This window comes from Gekko japonicus, unplaced genomic scaffold (genome assembly GCF_001447785.1).
Source record: "Gekko japonicus isolate JY-2015 unplaced genomic scaffold, Gekko_japonicus_V1.1 scaffold514, whole genome shotgun sequence".
In the NCBI taxonomy this organism is placed as follows: Eukaryota; Metazoa; Chordata; class Lepidosauria; order Squamata; family Gekkonidae; genus Gekko; species Gekko japonicus.
This window is the reverse complement of record NW_015168665.1, coordinates 421,821-440,702: the sequence shown is the minus strand read 5'-3', so window position 1 is coordinate 440,702 and position 18,882 is coordinate 421,821. Positions and strand designations below refer to the sequence as shown.

The window sequence follows — 18,882 nt, the reverse complement described above, 5'->3', positions numbered from 1 at the left end:
AGAATGGCATGATAGTTAAGACTGGAATGCAGATATGCCCTCACTGGAACCCCAAAGGCTCTCTTTGCTGTTAAATATTAAATATTTTTTTAAAAATATTTTTTTTACTGAAGACAGGGGGAAGAGACACTTTCCAACAGATGGAATTTGATCAGAGGAAAATGCAGCTTTACATTTTTTGAGATCTGGCACTTCAGGTTGGTGAATGGCAGTGACTTTATAAGCACATGAAAAACTGTTATCCCCAGTGCATCACCTAAATTCAGAAGCGTTACCTGCATATGAGAGCTCCAGTGTGCATGTGGAGCACCTATATATTCAGTGCACATTGCAGTCATGCAATGGAAGAGATGTCTCCACTTCCAAATAACCAATGTACATATGGAACTGCTAGCAAATCTTCAGGATTTGTACTTTTAAACCCTTCTAGAATATTCCAGTGTTTAAGTTTTTTTACCCCATTGCTTCTCTTTTCACCCAACTGTTTCCACACCTATTTCTCCTGCTCTTCTGTTGGAAAGATGCCAGATTTTAAGTCTATAGTCAGTTAACATTCAGTTCTGTATATTTTGACAGTGCAATCATTACCATATGGCCTTACACATGTGTAAGGCTGCCTAGGATGCACTATTAAATCCTAAAACTAAAACTCATACTCTGGAAGATCCATGAACGGAGGAGGTTTTCAGGTGTACATCTAAAAATCTAATGTGTGAAACAGCCTTCAGAATATTCCAGAAATAAGCACAATATATGTGCTCACAAATAAGATACTGTACTGTCTCTTGCTAAGATTAAAATCAGGAACTTTTACTTTTGTGAGAGACAGTACCTGCATGCACGATGCTCGAGAATGTGTATTCAGTGCCTGACATTCCGTCTCTGCCCTATTGCTTTGCTCTTCAAATTTATAGAAACCCTGTAAAAACAAAAATTAAAAAAGGAGAAATGAAGAAAGCAAGAGAAGTGGTTAAGGAATCACACTTAGAATGAACCATTGTCATGCACACACTGATTAATGACAGAGCTGGCAAAACTTTGACTTTCCAACTAAGGAAGATAATTAAACACATAATCAATCGATTAATTAAATATGTAATTAAACACAAAAAGTTGCCGCGGAAGCCATTTTACTGGTCACGGATGATACCTACAGAATTCATTGCTGGACGTAGCAAAATAAAATCCTGATCTCTTCCAGAATTTGCATCAAACTAAGCACATTTTACCAACTTTTGTGGGAGATAAAGGGATTATTTTCTCTTCATTTTTGAAACAGGCAATGCATACTCTGATTGGGCAAGGAGGAATACACACGCACACACCCATTGCATATGAAGGACGCAATTTTTTTTGTGCTGCTCTCCTTTATAATTCATGTGAACAGGGACTCTGTTTGGTCTTGATCAGTATTCATATGAGTTTCAAACTGTTCTGCACAATAATAAATAAATATGCACACATGAGTTTCGTACTCAGCGTGGCATTTTTTTAAAGGCATATGTTCTTGAGTATAACACACTTGACTGAGAACCAGCTCAAAGAATGTTTCAAGTTTGGCAATATCTGTTTTTCAAGCAGTGGGTTCATGATTGACCTATCTTCTATACAGCAACAGTTTTCTAAGCCAAATGCAACACAGTGCTAACTGGTCATAAATTGACTGATTTGCATAGTCTTTACATGTTACTACCAAAATCATTAATGTTGATTTCATGCTCTGTGCTCATCTTAAATCCGCTTTGCTCCGTTTCTTCTTATTGTGCTTGCTGCTTTCTTATGTTCAAACATACCAAGGGTATATATTGCTTTAATAATAACCAAAAAAAACCCTCATCAACTAACTGTTGCTCAGTATCACAATGTAACCGAAAATTCGGGATAATCCACAAGGACATAATTAAGTAACTGAGCAGTCTTTAGTACAGACAGTCAGCATAATAGACAGGAGCAACAGACTATTTAAAATGTGTATTTTTTAATTAAAACCAATGGGTGTGGAAATGGGATTACACACTAAGCTGTAGTTTAAGCATGCGTGGCAGTCTTCAATTTTCTGTAAAAATAGAATACCACTTTTTTTTAACCACTTCAGGTCTGGAGTCAAGAATCGCCAATGCTATGAATGTGCAGATATCTATTAGTAGGTGATGGCATAACTACACAGCAATACCAAATGCAATAGGCACCTAGGACCCAACTGGCTTCCACAGGCATTGAGCCACCTGTGTCCCAGATTGCAAACAAAACAATACAGCAAACTATCATACTGAGCTTCTGTGCACAAATGTGACTGCAGTACTATATCACTTTCAACGTATCTTGCTTTTAAAACATTAAACAGAAAGCAAACCATTTAAATGTAACCATTCTTACTGGAACAAGAGAAAATATGCATAACAAAAGATAAGAGTTTCAACTATATGCTCAGGAGAGCTGAACTGGCTGTGACTTTCCGGGAAGGAGATCTTGAGGTTTTTGTGGATAGAGGTCATAAAAGAGCCAAATCCCACATGGGGGGGTTATTTGGAAATGGATTAAGAATAAACTGTCTAGTAATGTAATATCAGCTATGTAACCACACCTGGAATACTATCTACAGTTCTGGTCTCCCCGTCTCAGAAAGGATAGACAGAACAAGAAAAAAGCACTGGAAGAGGCAACCAGTATGGCCAACAGACAGAAAAGCTTTTCGTATTAAGAAATGGTGAAGCATTTGGTGATTCTTAAAAAAGGGACAACTAAGACAGGAAGGATGTAATGGGTTTATAAGATTACTCATGGTTGGGGGGGGGGAGATTATATTCTTTTTTCCACAACTTTAAAACTCAGGATTATCCAATGAAGCTGACTGACAGTACATCAAAGCCAACAAAAGCACTTCTTCACACCATGCTTAATTATCTGATGGATTTGCTAACACAAGAAGTGGTGACAGCCACAGGCTTATATGGTTTTGAAAGAGAATTAGACAAATCCATGGAGGATAAGTCTAACAGAGGCTCTATCAGCCATAAGAACTAACTAAAACCTCCATGTTCAGAGGCAGTATATCTCTGAATAGTGTTTGTTACAGGCCAACAAGGGAAGGCTTGTTGCCTTCATGCCCTCCTTATGGGCTTCGCTTAGACATATGTCTGGCCACTGCTGGAAAGAAGATGATGGCATTGCCCAACGAGATCACAGATCTACGGTCTGGTCCAGCAGGACTATTCTTTAGAGTCCATGTTATTTATGCTTCTCAATATAGCAGCTGCAAAATGCCATAGTGTGATGAGAAAACCAATGCCACACAACTCCACACTGAGTCATAATAATATTAGCCTGGGTAGTCACAGCAAAGAAACAAGAAGGGTCTTGTACTCTAAACGGTCAGTTGTATACTCCCCCACTGCATATACTAATAGAACACCATAAAGTAGACAGCTCTTCCACCGAGATTTTGGTTGAGGATTTTGTGCTGTTTTATATTGTTGTTTTAAGTAGTTTTAATTGTATTGTATATTGTATTTATATTGTTGGAACCCGCCCTGAGTCCAAATAAATAAATAAGAGTGTACAGATTAAAAAACAACAGTGCAAACATCTAATATTAAAATGGATGGCTTCAGCCATTCATTCATGCAACACCTCCGTCCCCCCAAGCTATACAGTAACTTAGTAAATGCAGGAGCCAATGCCATTAACGAAACTGATTGGAGAACTATTTGCACATTTGGACAATGACAGGATGCTATAATAAAAACACATACAACACAGAACATCCCTTCAGTCTTACCTCTTTTTCACAGTTGGAGTTAAGAGTAAGCATCGCCATTGGGCTATTCGGTGCACTGCTTCCTGTGCCCGGTGGCATAACATGATCACCTGGCTGGTTTGGGCATGGTAAACTCAGAGCCTGGTTGGCGTGCTTGTTGGCCAATGTGGTGGAGAGGTACTGCTTGACTTGTTGGCGTTGGGCTTGTTGAATGTGGTACTTGGTAGGGTTTTCTAGGTGAGTCTGCACCTGCAAATACATAAAATAGCAGGAGGCTCTTAGTTTTTCTGCATTCCACACTTCTTTGGGCCCATATTTCAGTATAGTTTTTACAATTTATTCTCGAATTGATTTTTTAAAAAGTTGATGTCACTGTGTCTCACACAACATACAGATGAATGCAATTTGTCAAGTTTGTCATTTGGAAGTTCAGAGAAAAGGTAACATGTTTTTTTTTTTTAAAGCAGCAGTGTTTATTATATACTGAATGCTACAAATGATAAAAAATGAGCATGTTATGAAAATTCATAGTCAAAAGCTATGCAAAGAAACACTTTCGCCATAAAAAAACGTTGAACATTTGATGAAATCAGCCAAACTGATAGGACTTTCCGTCTCTGTACTGTCTCTTGTGCTTAAACAATGATGTGGCAAATGACAGGGATTAAGAGTGCAAGAAATATTTAAAATTATTAACTGATCTTGTTATGATCTAAAACCAAAAATGCAATTTAAGAAAGCCTAAAATGCAATTTAAGAAAGCCTAAAATTTAATTTAAGAAAGCCTAAAATTTAAATCATCACATCCAGCATTTAAGAATATATTGGTGTTTAGCCGCTACAGGTTCATCTCTGAAACGGGCTCAGTTTAATTCATCCAATTGGCCTTTATCCATATAACAAAGTGAAGCATTTATTTTATTTATTTATTTATGTTTTCATATTTATATCCCGCCCTCCCCAGGTGGGCTCAGGGCGGCTAACAAGGGCAGGACATAGCCATGCCAGAATAAAAACATATAAAAACATAATAAACATTCAACATTAAAACCACTGTGCTCAATTCGTAACTGATGTCCTAAGTCCAAGATGGCAACTCCACAGTTACAGATGCCTTACAACAGGCTCCTCATTCTTTTAATAACAAAACTGCACTTTTTTATAGGTACTACTAAGGCAGAGAGACGATATCATAGCAAAACCACACGTAGTTATACAGACATAACCCTGCTAAAGTCTATGGGTTTACGGGATTTGTAACAACGCACAGTATCATAGCCGTACAATACGAAGAACAATAAAAAAATAAATAAATAGAAATACTGTAATATGTGGCAAGTGAGGGCAAGAGAACTCACCTGGTAATGATTATATTCAAGCATTTCCAGCATGGCATTTATATATTCCAAGTAACGCCAGAGAATCACTTTGGCAGCTGTTTATTTTCTGCTATTTCAGTTCAAAGGCTCATGCATAGAAGCACCATAAACAAGCTATCCTCAAAATGGCACAAGAAACTTGGGTATAACGGCCCTGGTTTCTAATAAGCTAAACTAATTAGTTATGCATGTAGAGAAACTAACAGAAGGCGCTTTTTTTGGAAGCTATGCAAGTTTAGCCTGAAAATTTGGGTATTAATTTTTTTCCATGGCTTTGACGTCATGCTTTTTCTTCATAAACATAAAAGGGCTTTTGAAAGTGATGGGTTATCAAAGTCAGATCGATGGTTTGCTTAAGGCCAATTCACTATTCAGCTTTCGTTCCAGTCGTACTAGCAGACAATGGGATTTTTCTTCAGCAGTAAGATTACTTGCTTTATGTCGACTGCTCAGATAACGCTGCAGGAACAAAAATGCGAAGCAAGCTTGTTCACCATGCACGCTCCTTCCTGGAGAATGCTGCAGCCTCCTGATAAGACGGTGCTGGTCCTCTCTGAACTTCAAGATTCTCACAATGGCTTGTTGTGTTCAAAGCATGGCTGCGCATTGTAAGCTGCACAGAACAGTAATTGTTTGCTACATAAACAGTTTCACCTTACAATTAAGGATGACTGGGCCATTTGCCATAGCTATAGTTTGTCTTTGGATTTTGTGCTACCCAAATACAAGAAGCCCAACATGTGAGTTGTAATGTATATAATTGTAACACTGTTCTCAAAAGGCTTAGAAACCAGTCCATGAACAATCTCTCAGTTGACCAAACCTCAACCAGGTAGGGTTGCCAACTCTAGGTTGGAAAATTCCTGGAAATTTGGGGGGCACAGCTGCAGGAGGGTGGGCTTTGTGGAGGGACCTCAGCAGCGTATAATGCCACAGAATCCAACCTTCAACTCAGACATTTTCTCCAAAGGAAATGATCTCTGTCATTTGGACATTAGTTGTAATTCCGGGAGATCTCCAAGAGCCATCCGGGGGTTAGCAACCCTAGTCTAAATTAACATTCTAAACCAAATAACAGATCCTTATTGTCACATTATAATCACACTACTGTCCTGTAGCCATGTGGTTCCAGACAACAGGAACTTGTGGGTTTCTGCAGTCTCAAATCATAATCCTGCATAAAACAACCTTGATACCCTTGGATCAAATAAGCAAGCCTTAAGATTGTAAAAGTATCTTTATCATAAGATGAAGCAGGGCCGGCTCCAGGTTTTTTTGCACACTAGGCGAGGCTACCTTCTGGCGCCCCCCCCCCCCCCCCGTGCACCCACCAATTTTCAAACATAAATGCATTTTAGGAAGAACCCTTTAGGGGTTCGAAAGCCCACAATCCCAGTGTCTTTGCTCCTCATCTGGTTCTACAGTAACAATTAGCACAGTAATACAATCAATAAACATAAAAACACCAATGAATCAATAACAGGGCCATTAACAAAGTCAAGAGTTCCTGGCTTCCTCCAGTGTCTGGAGTCTAAACAGGGTTGCCAACTCTGAGTTAATTCCTGGGGACTGGCGGAGGGGGGGAGTCTGGCAAAGGCAGGGTTTGGGGAGAAGGCAGCTCAGTTGAGTCCAATGCATGCCTTTCCTCAAGGGAACCTGATCTCTATAATGCCGGGTGTGTGTGTGTGTCTCCAGGTCCCACCTGCAGGCTGGCAACCCTAAGCCCTCCATTCTGGAAAGCTGCTCCTCGGCCATGGTGAGCCGCCAACACCTGTTGTGTGTGCCCGACGCGGCCTTCACCACCTCCGTCCCCATTCCTACTTTAAGGCGGGGGGGTCGGTCTGGCCCACCTGACCTGGCTCAGGGCCCTGCTTGGAGGCCAGCCAGCGGGACTGGCTCCAACAGGGCCCTGGAGGGGCAAGGGTGGGGTGGCCACCAGGTAGGGCCGGCTCAGGCAAGTAGCGCAGGTAGATCCTGGGGTGGAGGCAGTGCAGGTAGAGCCTGGAGCGACGGGGGGCAGAGAGCAGGTGCCCTGGGTCTCGCCAGCCAGTGGAAGAAGGTGGTGGGGCGACGAAGGCAGGCACGCCAGGAGCCCCCCCACTGGCTAGCCATAGGTGCAGGGGCAAGAGGGTGGCCAGCGATTGCGAAGCGAAGTGCCCCCGTCGGCGGCCACAGGCAGGGTCAGCTCCAGGCTGCTCCCCACAGCGCTTTCAGCTCCCCTTGGGCAAGCGGGTTGCCCTCCCGGAAAGATGAGAGGCGGCCCGCAATTTACGACCCCGTTTAGGTGAGGGAGGGGTGGGGCGGCAGGCCTGGGTGTGCCCCCTCTTAAGGGGCCGCTCTAGGCCACTGCTTTAAAATTGTCTATGATGGGCCGGCTCTGAGATGAAGGAAGCATCATACACAAAGGCTGAGAAAGTTAGTGTGTCTGGATTCTGGTGGGAAAAATGATGTTAGAAGTAAGACCACTGTCAGACACTTTTTGAAGTATTTTGTCAGTCTTCATGAGAACTTTGTGTGCTGTACTCACCAACACATTATAAGAAGCTGTTCACTACAATTAGTTGCAAGGTATTCAGCTATTTATCTGAAATATTTATATCTCACTCTCCCAATAGGCTCAGGCTAACCAAATGTAAAATCAAGACAAATGCATCACAAAAAAGTATTAAAACTAAAAATGAAGCCTGTTTTGAAACAATGGTAAGATTACCCACAACAACATCACATAAAAACACCTCATTGTATAGATTCACTTTATAATAATATCCCTTTATTTATTTTTCACCCCTTGAATCTGTTCTGATTGCTTTATCATTAAAGCAAACAATTCAGTTGGTAATGCAAACTGCAGGGCTGTCAGAGGACAATCCTTTGTAACTTCCTTTTTTAATCTCTACAGGTGCAAGCATAGGCGTAATCTTTGTGGGGGCGGCGGGGCGTCAGCCCCCGCCGAAATTTTCAGGAAGGTGTTCAGCCTCCCCCGGGAGCCACCCTTGCTCCTAGCAAGGCAATGCCTCTGGCCCAGCCCCAGCCCCCCCCGGGAAATTGGAAAGTCTACACCGTTGGGTGCAAGGAAAGCTTTATGAATAGAAGGCCGTTTTTTAAAACATTTCAACAAAAGTCTCCTTTCTGTCCAGTACCTGGTAGATTATTTTGCCCTATAAACATTTATTTACGGCTTTTAGTACAGAAATATCCAAAATGGACCAAGACCTGCCTTGGGTTTTGAGATGCTCAGGAAAAAGGTGGGTACATAAATAGTCTAATTATTTAAAGCTTTCTGGAATATCCATGGATAGGTAGATGGGAAGAGATCTGACATACAGTATCAAGGAGGCCTTTAAATATGAAGTCACTAAAATGGCCCAGTTTTTTTCACCAAGATCTGCAGGACTTGGGTTCTAAGCATGCACATGGGTTTATTCCAGCAGATACGGTCCTTAAGGGATAGATGGATAGACTTCCAAACAAAGGGTTGTTTTCTATGTCCTATTCATGCCAGAGTTTGCCTCTACCACAAGGAGCTTTTTGGTCACACAAGAAGAATTCTTTTACCAATGCATGAAGGTTTTCCCTCACTGACACTGAATTTGAGGAGCTTCTAGCACAAGGTAAAAACTCACCCAAGCTATTCTTGAACTACCCCTGTATTCCTTCGTTCTATGACTCTCACTCAAAGATATTTTGGGGCAATTGAACTTTAAAGCTATTTGGCTAACTGGTGTTATTTAACATGTTTTACAATAATTATATTTATTTTGGTACTTATAATTAAATAGACACACATGTTTTTATAAAACATTTTGAAAAGTTCTGTCAGCTTATGTCATCTGAAACACGAGTGTAGCATTTGGGTAATGCTGAGGGAAATCTGGTGTTTTCTTCCCATCTTCTTTTAATCACAGGATTTCTTAACTTGTAATCAATTAAATCAACTAAAATTCACAAATTCAATAAGTTGATAAATTTAGTCTGCATACATTTATAGATGAATGACAGAGTTGGATCCTGTGGATCCATACCACTAGTAGACAGAGACACTCTTCTTCAGTGCACAGAACCTTTTCTTTCATGTAAAAGGCTCTTTGCTTGTGATTCTGCTCCCCTCTATGAGTTAGCACTAAACTATACCCTAAAGTGTACTACGCTCAACATAATCTACCAACAAATGTTGTTAGTCTTTAAGGTGCTACTGGACTCTTCCTCTTTTCTGCTGCTACAGACAGACTAACACACGGCTACCCATGTTGATCTACGCTCACCAACGCATAGTTTTGAAAATGTAAGAAGCTGTGTGACTTCACTGGGGGACCCTGGAGAGTTTGCAAGAGTAAGCCTCTCTTCATCAGTAGATGTTTGTAACTTTATCACACGTTAGCAGAATTCTACCTTAAAAATATGTGCTGTGCTTGCTGGAGTATCTACAATGTGCTGATAATATTCTTGTGTATTCTGGCTTTGTTTGCATTATTCACTGCTATTTTTACTTAAGCAGTTTAGTCAACATTTTAGAGCAATGAAGTTATCTGAAAGAACAGGTCACAAAAAGAATTTTGATTTCTTACTATCCACTTGTAAAATACAGAACATTTTTGCATGCAGAATGCACTTTTTCCAGTGAGTGCCCCCCCCCCAAGGTCCGGAACCCCCAGTACATGCCTGGCTCTTCAGAGTGCAAAGGGAGTTGCCAATATGTAAAACCCATCCATTCAGGAATAAAACCACACAGCTATGAGGATTGTCCAACAATCACAGGACTTTAATCAATCATGATGATTGGATTGGGTATCTCATAGCTGGAGTAAAAACCTTATTAATGGTTCTAGAAGGCTTGCAGGAAGGAAATAAAAGGAGGATTTAAACTGAGGTCATTGTCACCACCAATTAACCCAGTCAAAACATTAGAAGTTAAATGCATCATGGGACCTTCTGTGTCACCAACTGACAAATAAAGTTTAAGCAAAAAACAAAAATAAACTCCACCATTATTTCTGTAATACTTTTCAGTACATAAAAAAGCACTTCACCTATTAAAACCAGATTAACAGTTAGCTGCTTTTGGTGACGAAAATCTGCTCTGCACACCACCTGTCATGGTTATTTCTTGCTACCATGTTGTGAGCAAGCAACCTCCATCTCTACTGTCTGGTCAGCTCTGAATTTTTTCTTGGATGCCATTTAACATGTGCTTAAAGTGACAAGAACCGTTAAATGCTGACCTGAGGTGAATGCTGCATGATGGTAGGGAAATATTACTGGCACAGTACTTCCCACTACTGTCAGATTCTTCATAATTTCATTTATTCTATCAAAAACTTCACAAAGAGAGTTAAACCAAGATATATGGTTTGCTCAGCCCACTCAGAGATGTGTGATCATAATGAAGTCAGAGCAAGATCTAGTCCTTTATTTATGGCAAAACATTGGGAAGAGGCCATATCTGCCTGGCTGAGAAATTTAGATTCAAATTCTTAAAAAATGATATCCTACAGATACTCTTCATACAAGGCTTCAGAGGCAATTCATGCATTAAACAAACAAAATCATAATGAAAACAACAGTATAAAACCACTTGCAGTAGTTATAGGGTTGGAGAAAAGTGTCCTGTCTATTTAATAGAGGCCAAATGTATGGAAACACGAAACTAACGTTTTTAACAGCGGACCTGATCAAGAACATCCTATTAAGCCTCTGTTAAAGGAACAGGACACTTTTCTGCACAAACCCATTAGTAAGCGACCCAAAATTATTAGGTCCTATAACCCAACAGCCATCATACCCTATCATAACTCTAACACACACAATATGGGAGGTAGGTAAAACATATCTCTTAAACCCATTCTGCAGTCACTCCACTGGCTGCCTGTCAGTCACCAGGTTCAATTCAAGGTTTTGGCTATGACACACAATGCCTGTCATGGCCCTGAACACTCACAGCCCCTCCTCCTATGCTGCACCACAACAGTTTCACTTGTCTGAGCAGGGCCTTCTGCAGGTGCCACCCTAAAAATGGGCAAGATCAACAACTACCCATAAAGAATTCATGAAGGCTCCCACACTTCTATCATTCCCAAACTATGTGAAGCAGAACTGTTCAGGAGGATATTTTTATAGAGGTAATAGGGCTATAGGGAGCTGCGGTGGCTCAAGTGGTTAAGACGCTGAACTGCAGGCTGTGGAAGGTCAGTAGTTCAGCAGTTCGAGACCTGAGTGTGCCGCATGACGGAGTGAGCTCCCATCTCTAGTTTCAGCTCCTGGCAACCTAGCAGTTCGAAAGCAAGAAATTGCAAGTAGATAAATAGGTGCCACTTCGGTGGGAAGGTAACAGCGTTACGTGCGCCTTGGTGTTTAGTCATGCCGGCCACATGACCACGGAAACGTCTTCGGACAGCGCTGGCTCTTCGGCTGTGAAACAGAGATGAGCACCGCAACCCTAGAGTCGGATTCGGCTGGCTTTCGAGCAAGGGAACTTTTACCTTTAATAGGGCTATGTGATAATGCAATGGTTCCGGAAGGTGGTGTAATAAAGAGAATGGGAGTGTGACATGACATGAAGACATAAAGCTGCCTTATAGTGAATCACTGGTCCATCAAAGCATTGTCTACTCGGGCTGGCAGTGGCTCTCCAGGGTCTCAGGTAGAGGTCTTTCATCATTACCTACAATGCTCCCCCTAAGCCGTGGAGTCTTGTGAGCAAAAATTCTACATTGTGAGCTACTGGCATTAAAGTTGTGAGCAAACGATTTGGCTACTGCATAAATTAGTTTGCTCTGGAGCCATCCTTCCTGAGCGAAGACAAAAATCAGTGAGCTGGAGGCTAAAAAACTGTGAGCCAGCTCACACTAACTCAGCTTAGAGGGAACACAGCCTACTACCTGATCCTTTTAGCTTGAGACATCATGGATTGAACCTGGGACCACCTGCGTGCAAAGCAGATGCTCTGCCACTGACTGAGTCATGGCCCCTCCCCAACTGTGGCCAACCCTGCTTAGCTCCAAAGGCCCAACAAGCTTGGGAGAAAATGGGCCACTTGGCCTGCTTTAATGAGAAAGCTGGACTATAAGTAGCATAAACAAAGAAGCCAGCAAAAAGAAAATCGATGAACCAAACTAAAGCAAATAATCTGAGAAAACAGAAGTTTTTTGTTTTGTTTTGAACCGGATAGTTAAAACTAAAAAGGCTAAGTGCCTGGTGAACAGATGTAGAGAAGGAGTTACACATTCAAGGACTCTTAAGGAAGGGGCTCTACTTTTGGTGACAATACACTGCACCCCTGAAAGTGTCCCCATGCAGAAAAGGCCCTCTGATGAATATCTAAGCAGGTGGAAAGCTCTTATAGGGGTAATGATGTTCTGCAAGTAGATCAGCACTTTGAACTGGGCTCATAATAACCAGCACTTTGAACTGGGCTTGAAGTGAATAGGTAACCAGCATGGATCTTTCAATACTGGCAAAGTATGCTCTTGGCAAAAACAAAACACCAATTGCTGGTGCGTTCTGTACTAGCGAAAGCATCTGAACAGTCTTCAGAACAGCATTACATAAACTTCATTGCAGCAGTTTAACCTGGCTGTGATCAGAGCATTGATAATGGAGACCAGATCATATCAGTCAAGGAATGTTGACTGCAGTGGGTTTGAAGTTGAGCAATGGCACGACACAACACAGAGAAGACCTGCAAAAATGGATTTAATAGGACTCCCAAGCTACAAACTTGTTCACACAGGAGGAGTGCATCTTGCCCTGAACTGGATGCCACCTTAATTCCCAATATTATCATCCAGCAGCATCTCAGGTCTTTTCTGCACCCGTCGGTTTCCTCGCAGTTTGTCCACAGCCACGTCGGAAGCAAAATCTCCCTCCACGTTCCATCCTGCTCTCACGTTCCTCCTGCATTGTGGCTCTCTCCATATTCTGCATTGTTCTATGGCCATTCGGAGGTGACTTCAGAGTCGTCATGGTGTTGCCCCAGGGTATCTGAAAGTGGTCTCTCCCTGGACCTTTTCACTCTTCAGATTCCAATTTGGAGGGAATAATAAGCAGATCACTTGACACAGTTTTAGTCATCTCCGCCCATTCCCCCATCCCTATTTCAGCTTCTATTTACTTTTCACCTAGCACACAGCTTGGAGGGCAAGTAGAGGGGCAGCCTGGGATGGGGAAGGGCCGGGTGGAGTTTGGTGCTTCTAGCTGGCCGGGGGGGGGGGGGCGGCATTTGACACACTCCTCTATCCTTTGCACATTGGACTCTACAGAGGGATCTTTTCCCTTCCTCAAAGACAATCTGCACACAACTTGGAGGGGGATGTATTAAAAGGAATGACAGGATTGCCCATTGGAAACAATGGGAGAAGCTTGAAGGCCTATTTGTTTGCTTTTTAAAAAATCAGAACCCTTGGGATGACACCCCTCCCAACAAACCAGCCAGCCAGCCGCTGAGCTTCCATCACTCTATGGGTTGTGCATGCCTGGAGAAGCCCAGTAGCAGCTAGCCAAAGGGGGTGGGAGAGCAGGAGGAGAGGAGAGAAGGGGGAGGGTGCAGTGTGCCCCATCCCTTGCTTATGCACTTGGCCAAGTCGGTGGCAACTGGACGCCCCCTCCACAGGTCACAAGTGACATTAACCACAATTAAGCAAAAAATGTGGGGCTTGGTTGTAGATGCAGAATGCAGACACAAAAATAAACTGGAGAAAAAAGAACAGTGCAGAGGGAAGTGACAGAAAATACAAAGCCAACCTTAAAGGCTTGACTGCTTGAATTCTCCAGAGTAAGCTACAGTGAGCTATTAGTGCAGAAAAGGCCTCCGTCTCATTTGGACTGAGTTGCAATTAATGAGTTCTCCTCTAGCTCATTACCACATATACAAGTTCAAAGTATCCACTGATTTTCATGACTCAGCCAAAAAGGATAATTCAGAGTTGGGTTTCAGAAGTACACTGGTGATGGCTTCCTCCAGAATCCTTGCAAACCTCCCCCGGTATAGGTGTTAAACCAGCACAAGGGAGAAGATGGAGCCTAGAAGGATTTTGCAGTAACAATTATAGCAGTGATTGTTTTCTGGCACAATCTCTATTTTGTGCAGTTTCCTCACTTTTATTATTTTTATTTGTTAATTTAGGGAAAGCCATATTCGTATTATAAACCGAGTGACCGTGAGGATGTAACACAAAATTTGCTTTCATACTTGCACTAAAATTCATGCCTCATATATTCATATCTGGTGTCCTTGGAAAGTACTTCAGCAAAAGTGCATTAAAAATAATTGGAAGTAGCCCCCTTTTAAAAACAAAAATGAGTACGGATGCCTGCATGCCATTTACGCAGAGCCAAGAGCTTGAGCTGACTTAGTAAGGACATTTGTTTTTAAATTATTCTGAACATTTCTTTAATGTTTGAAAAAGTTTCCTAGCACTGGAAACACAGTCATATTTATAACTTAAGCCCTATATCTTCAAACCAGCATGTGATGCCCTGCCTATACTTTGTACAAAAAAAATTAGATGACCCCATTTAAGAAAATGACGATAAACTTTATATACACTGAGATACTTTTTAAAAAATGAAGAAAAGAAATCTTGCCATTAAGGCCTGATCAAGTCGAAGTCAGTCACTGAGTAGCCACACACATCAGCAGAAGAACATACCAGACATCAAGTGAGACAGATGTTATTCAAAGGGGAGGAAGTTTATAAAAATGAACTTTTGTTCCTAGATTATTGCCCTAGGAACTTGGAGTTTATAATTATAATCAAAATCAAATACTTTTTTAGCCCTTGCTTTCTTTTCAATGGAACTTTTGTTTCTCTGAATGTCATGGGATATAAAAGAAAAGGTTAAAAAACTATCATTTTAAACAATGAATGATGCCAAAACAACAAGCCACACCAACGGGAAAGTACTGCATGAGCTATGTGGGGCCTTTAAGGTTATTTCTCTTGAAAACCACTTGTCCGGAAACAGGAAACCAGGTTTGAACCACATTAAAGTCATATTCATGCCAATCCTACGCATGTTTAGTAAATTTAAGTCCCATTTTCTCCACTGGAATTACTTCTAAATAAGCATGTATAGGATTGCAGCCTTGTTATGCAAAAGTGTTAATAAAAGAAGTGATCATGGGAGAAGTGGTCCCCCCAAGGGTGATAAGGCTCCTAGAAATTTTCCTCCTGGTCCACACGCATGGCCATGAGAAACATAAAACATTCTTTTTTTCTCTTTTGTCACCATCTCAGTGGGGCAGAGTGGGTGCATTTGGGAAGAAGCTTGTTTAAAATTGCTGAGATGGGAAGAAAGAGGAAACCATGTGACATCGTACCCCTGCAGCAGCTGGAATAAATTATCTGACTTCAAGAATGGGCACAAAAATATTTGGAGATTTATCAGCTGATAAAATTGACTGATTTAAGAAATGGAAAAGGCCCACAGCAAACTGAGTTGATCTGGAAACCTGTAATGCAAAAGCGATGTCATTTTGTTAAGTAAGGTGTTTTTCTTTTTCCTTTGTTGCTGCTGTTTCGTATTTTGTTCCTTTGAAATAATAACAAAAAACAAGACAAAAATATCTGATTTCTGTTCTGCCTTTCTATGCAAACTCACAGACAGCATAAGTTTCATAGGTATAATGAAAGAAAAATGAAAATAATTCCTGAATAGCATAAAAAGAAACTTAGGCCCTCGGGGCCCGGGGGGGGGGGGGGGGAGTGTTCAGAGTTCTCCAGTGGGCTACTCTAGGTGTCTCCAGCTTTTTTGAGCCCCCAGGGCCCCTTCGGAATTCTGACACATGGTGGTGGGCACAGCCACAAAAATGGCTGCCACAGGAGATGGAGCCAGCCAGGAAATGGCTGCCAGGGCTTACCTTCAGTCACACAGTGGCGGCGGAAAGAATATGGCGGCAGCTGGCGAGGCAAAAGGCAAACGAAGGAGACTGGACCAACAAGCGCGGAGGCGAAGCGACGCAGGCCGGAGCCTACTTGGACGGAGGCCGTGAGCATGCGCGGAAGTGCGAGTGGTCCAGGCCCGGAAATGAATTCGCAACAGCCGGAAGGAGGAACCTCAAAGACCAGCGCTGGAGTGGATGCCGCCGGACTACCTCCCACAAGGCAGTAACAATGAAGATCCGCTACACAGAAAGGGTGCCTGGTTGGCTTGTCACGTCCCCTACATGTATGTGGCCCTAGGTTTAGGATTGTATGAATTGGAACATGTAAGCCGCTCAGAGCCGTTCGGGGGTGAGCGGGATACAAATTGAAATACAAATAAATAAATAAATAAATAAATCATTCTGCTGAGGGGGCAGCTGCTGCCAAAGCAACAGTTTTTAAAAATCTGCACGCACAGCCAATCAAACCTCCAATGGCAAAGCCGCTGATGGAAAGCTCCGCCTGGTCTTGCCCACTTTCTAAAAACATTTGGCAGGTGCCAGGAAAGGTGTTGGTGCGTGCCATGGTGCCCACGGACATCATACTGGGGACCTCTGAGCTACTTCTACCCTACAAAGCCATGTATGGCAAACGGCCTTGAGAAAGTCAGAGTACGGCAGCTGAATTAACAAGGCACCATAGAAGAGTAGGTCAGAGGAGATTAGGCTGTCCTAAACACAATCAAGAGTTACTCTGAAACAAAAATAGCAGCAAGTTTGAAACAATGTCTATGGCATGCCGCCACCCCCACCTGGTGGGTTTAGTTCCTCACTCAAAATACCAGAAAGTTCTTTGGTTGCTTGTAGTATCACACATCTGGCTGTAAACGCTTCCTTTCATACTTTCAATACTCCCTCTAAACTGTGGAGTCTTGTGAGCAAAAATTCTACTTTGTGAGCTACTGGCATTGAAGTTGTGAGCGAGCGATTCGGCTACTGCATAAATTAGTTTGCTCTGGAGCCATCCATCCTTCCTGAGCTAAGACAGAAATGTGTGAGCTGGAGGCTAAAAGACTGTAAGCTAGCTCACTCTAACTCAGCTTAGAGGGAACACTGCTTTAGACTATTGTTTCTTTATTCCCTTCCCCCTTCACCAGTTGCTTTTATCCCTGCCAGGTTCCAGAAGTTTATTTCTGCATTTAACATACAACTCTGGAGCCATGGTACAGGTAAAGCCACAGACAGGCAACCCTGAGTGGAAAAACAGCCAGCAAGAATTCAGGTACTCCTAATTTCTCCATTCTAACCCCCCTCCTCAAAAGAGAAAACAAAAGCTGCTTTCCTCTTTAAAAAATAGTGTTAAAAACCCAGATGAACATGTTAGAGATGAACATGCTAACTTCGTTTTCATTTCATAAAGCACTAAATATTTTACAAGTAAGTGAAAGGATCTCTCCTGGCCAGAAAGACTGTCAATATTTTGCAACATCAGGTTGTGGCATTTACATTTAAGGTTTAATTAATTTCTGAGTATTTTCTTGCTATACCATGCCGCCGGGCATGTACCTCAGTCACGGAGGACTTGCTCTGCATGCAGAAGGTACCAGATTCTGTCCCTGGTATCTTTAGTTAAAAGAATCACGTAGCAGATGCTGTGGAAGGCAGCTACACCTGAGACTGTGGAGAACCCCTGCCTGTCAGAGTACACAATACGTACCCTGACAGACCGATGTGCTGACTCAGTATAAGGCAGCTTCATATGTAACTAACAGTAATCCCACCAGCCCCCGGAAACACCCAATTTTAGTGTTAATGTTCCCCACCATTTTGAAAAAAAGGGATATCCATTACTGCCTGTCTCCTCGTGGCTTTCCCTTTTCACATGGTCTCCTAAAGCAATTAGGGATGCCGGCCTCCGGGTGGGGCCTGGGGATCCCCCAGAATTGTAGCTCGTCTCTAGACCACAGAGATCAGTCTCTGCCTGGAGAAAATGGATGCTTTGGAGAAAATGGATGTTCTACTGCCCTGCCCCCCCTAGGCTCTACCCCCAAATCTTCAGGAGTTCCCCGATGTGGAGCTGGCAACCCTCCCCTCCCCATCCACCACCGACAGCCATGGGGGGACCTGACAACCCTAAAAGCAATGCTGTTCCAAGCATACCAAGGACAAAGCTGTTTTTTCCCCTAGATCAAACCCAAAAAAGACTCATTAAAACCACTCTGATGCTCTGAAAGGATCTGTGGGAGCTATATAAGAACATGCAATAAATAAATAAAGATGGCCATATTTTGTGTACTTATGCAGGATAGCCAGCATAAATGCTACCTTAGGATAAAATAAAGTTACGTACCATTAAGGATCAGGTAGATGATCATAGCTGAAACATTTCATGTGGATTTGAATAATGACGAAGAACATGTTCAAAAGCCACCATTATTGCTCTCTCTCTCTCTCTCTTTTTTGCCGGCAGTGGTCATAACACAAAAGACCACTTGTTTTTAAAAGTATGTCCATGTTTTCACGCTACATGCTTTTGCAGTGAACGTTAAGTGCCACAGGAACCATTTGACAAAGAATGGGAGATTTTGTTAATTCAAAACTGTTTTGTGCCACTTAAATGCCTTTGGCTATTAGACGTCACAGTGGATAATAAAAATAAAGCAAGGCGGAATCTATACTTCGTTGCCTACAGCCTGTAATAGCTTTTATGTCAACATCAATATGGAGAAGGTTGAATAAGCAGTGACACAAAAAACCATTTAAAGGATTTCTTTTTATCATGCTATTAACATAATCATTAGAGATTGCCTTTTTAAGAAAATCACTACGTCTTATAGTGAAGATGCAGGTTGCTTTTCTACAGTATTGTTTGAGGGGTTTTTTGGTTT

At 42.2% G+C, this 18,882-nt stretch overlaps 1 protein-coding gene across 5 annotated transcripts in view; it reads right to left on the bottom strand.

Annotated features, from left to right (window-relative positions):
- MITF (microphthalmia-associated transcription factor) overlaps window positions 1–18,882 on the bottom strand; it is a 197,655-nt gene that overhangs the window by 14,907 nt on the left and 163,866 nt on the right. For all 5 annotated transcript variants that reach the window (XM_015415296.1, XM_015415298.1, XM_015415297.1 and 2 more), the window contains exons 3-4: window positions 3,779–4,006; window positions 833–919 (exon numbers count right to left, since the gene is read on the bottom strand). In XM_015415296.1, the coding sequence (XP_015270782.1) occupies window positions 833–919; window positions 3,779–4,006 (315 nt within the window). The remainder of the gene's footprint in view (window positions 1–832; window positions 920–3,778; window positions 4,007–18,882) is intronic.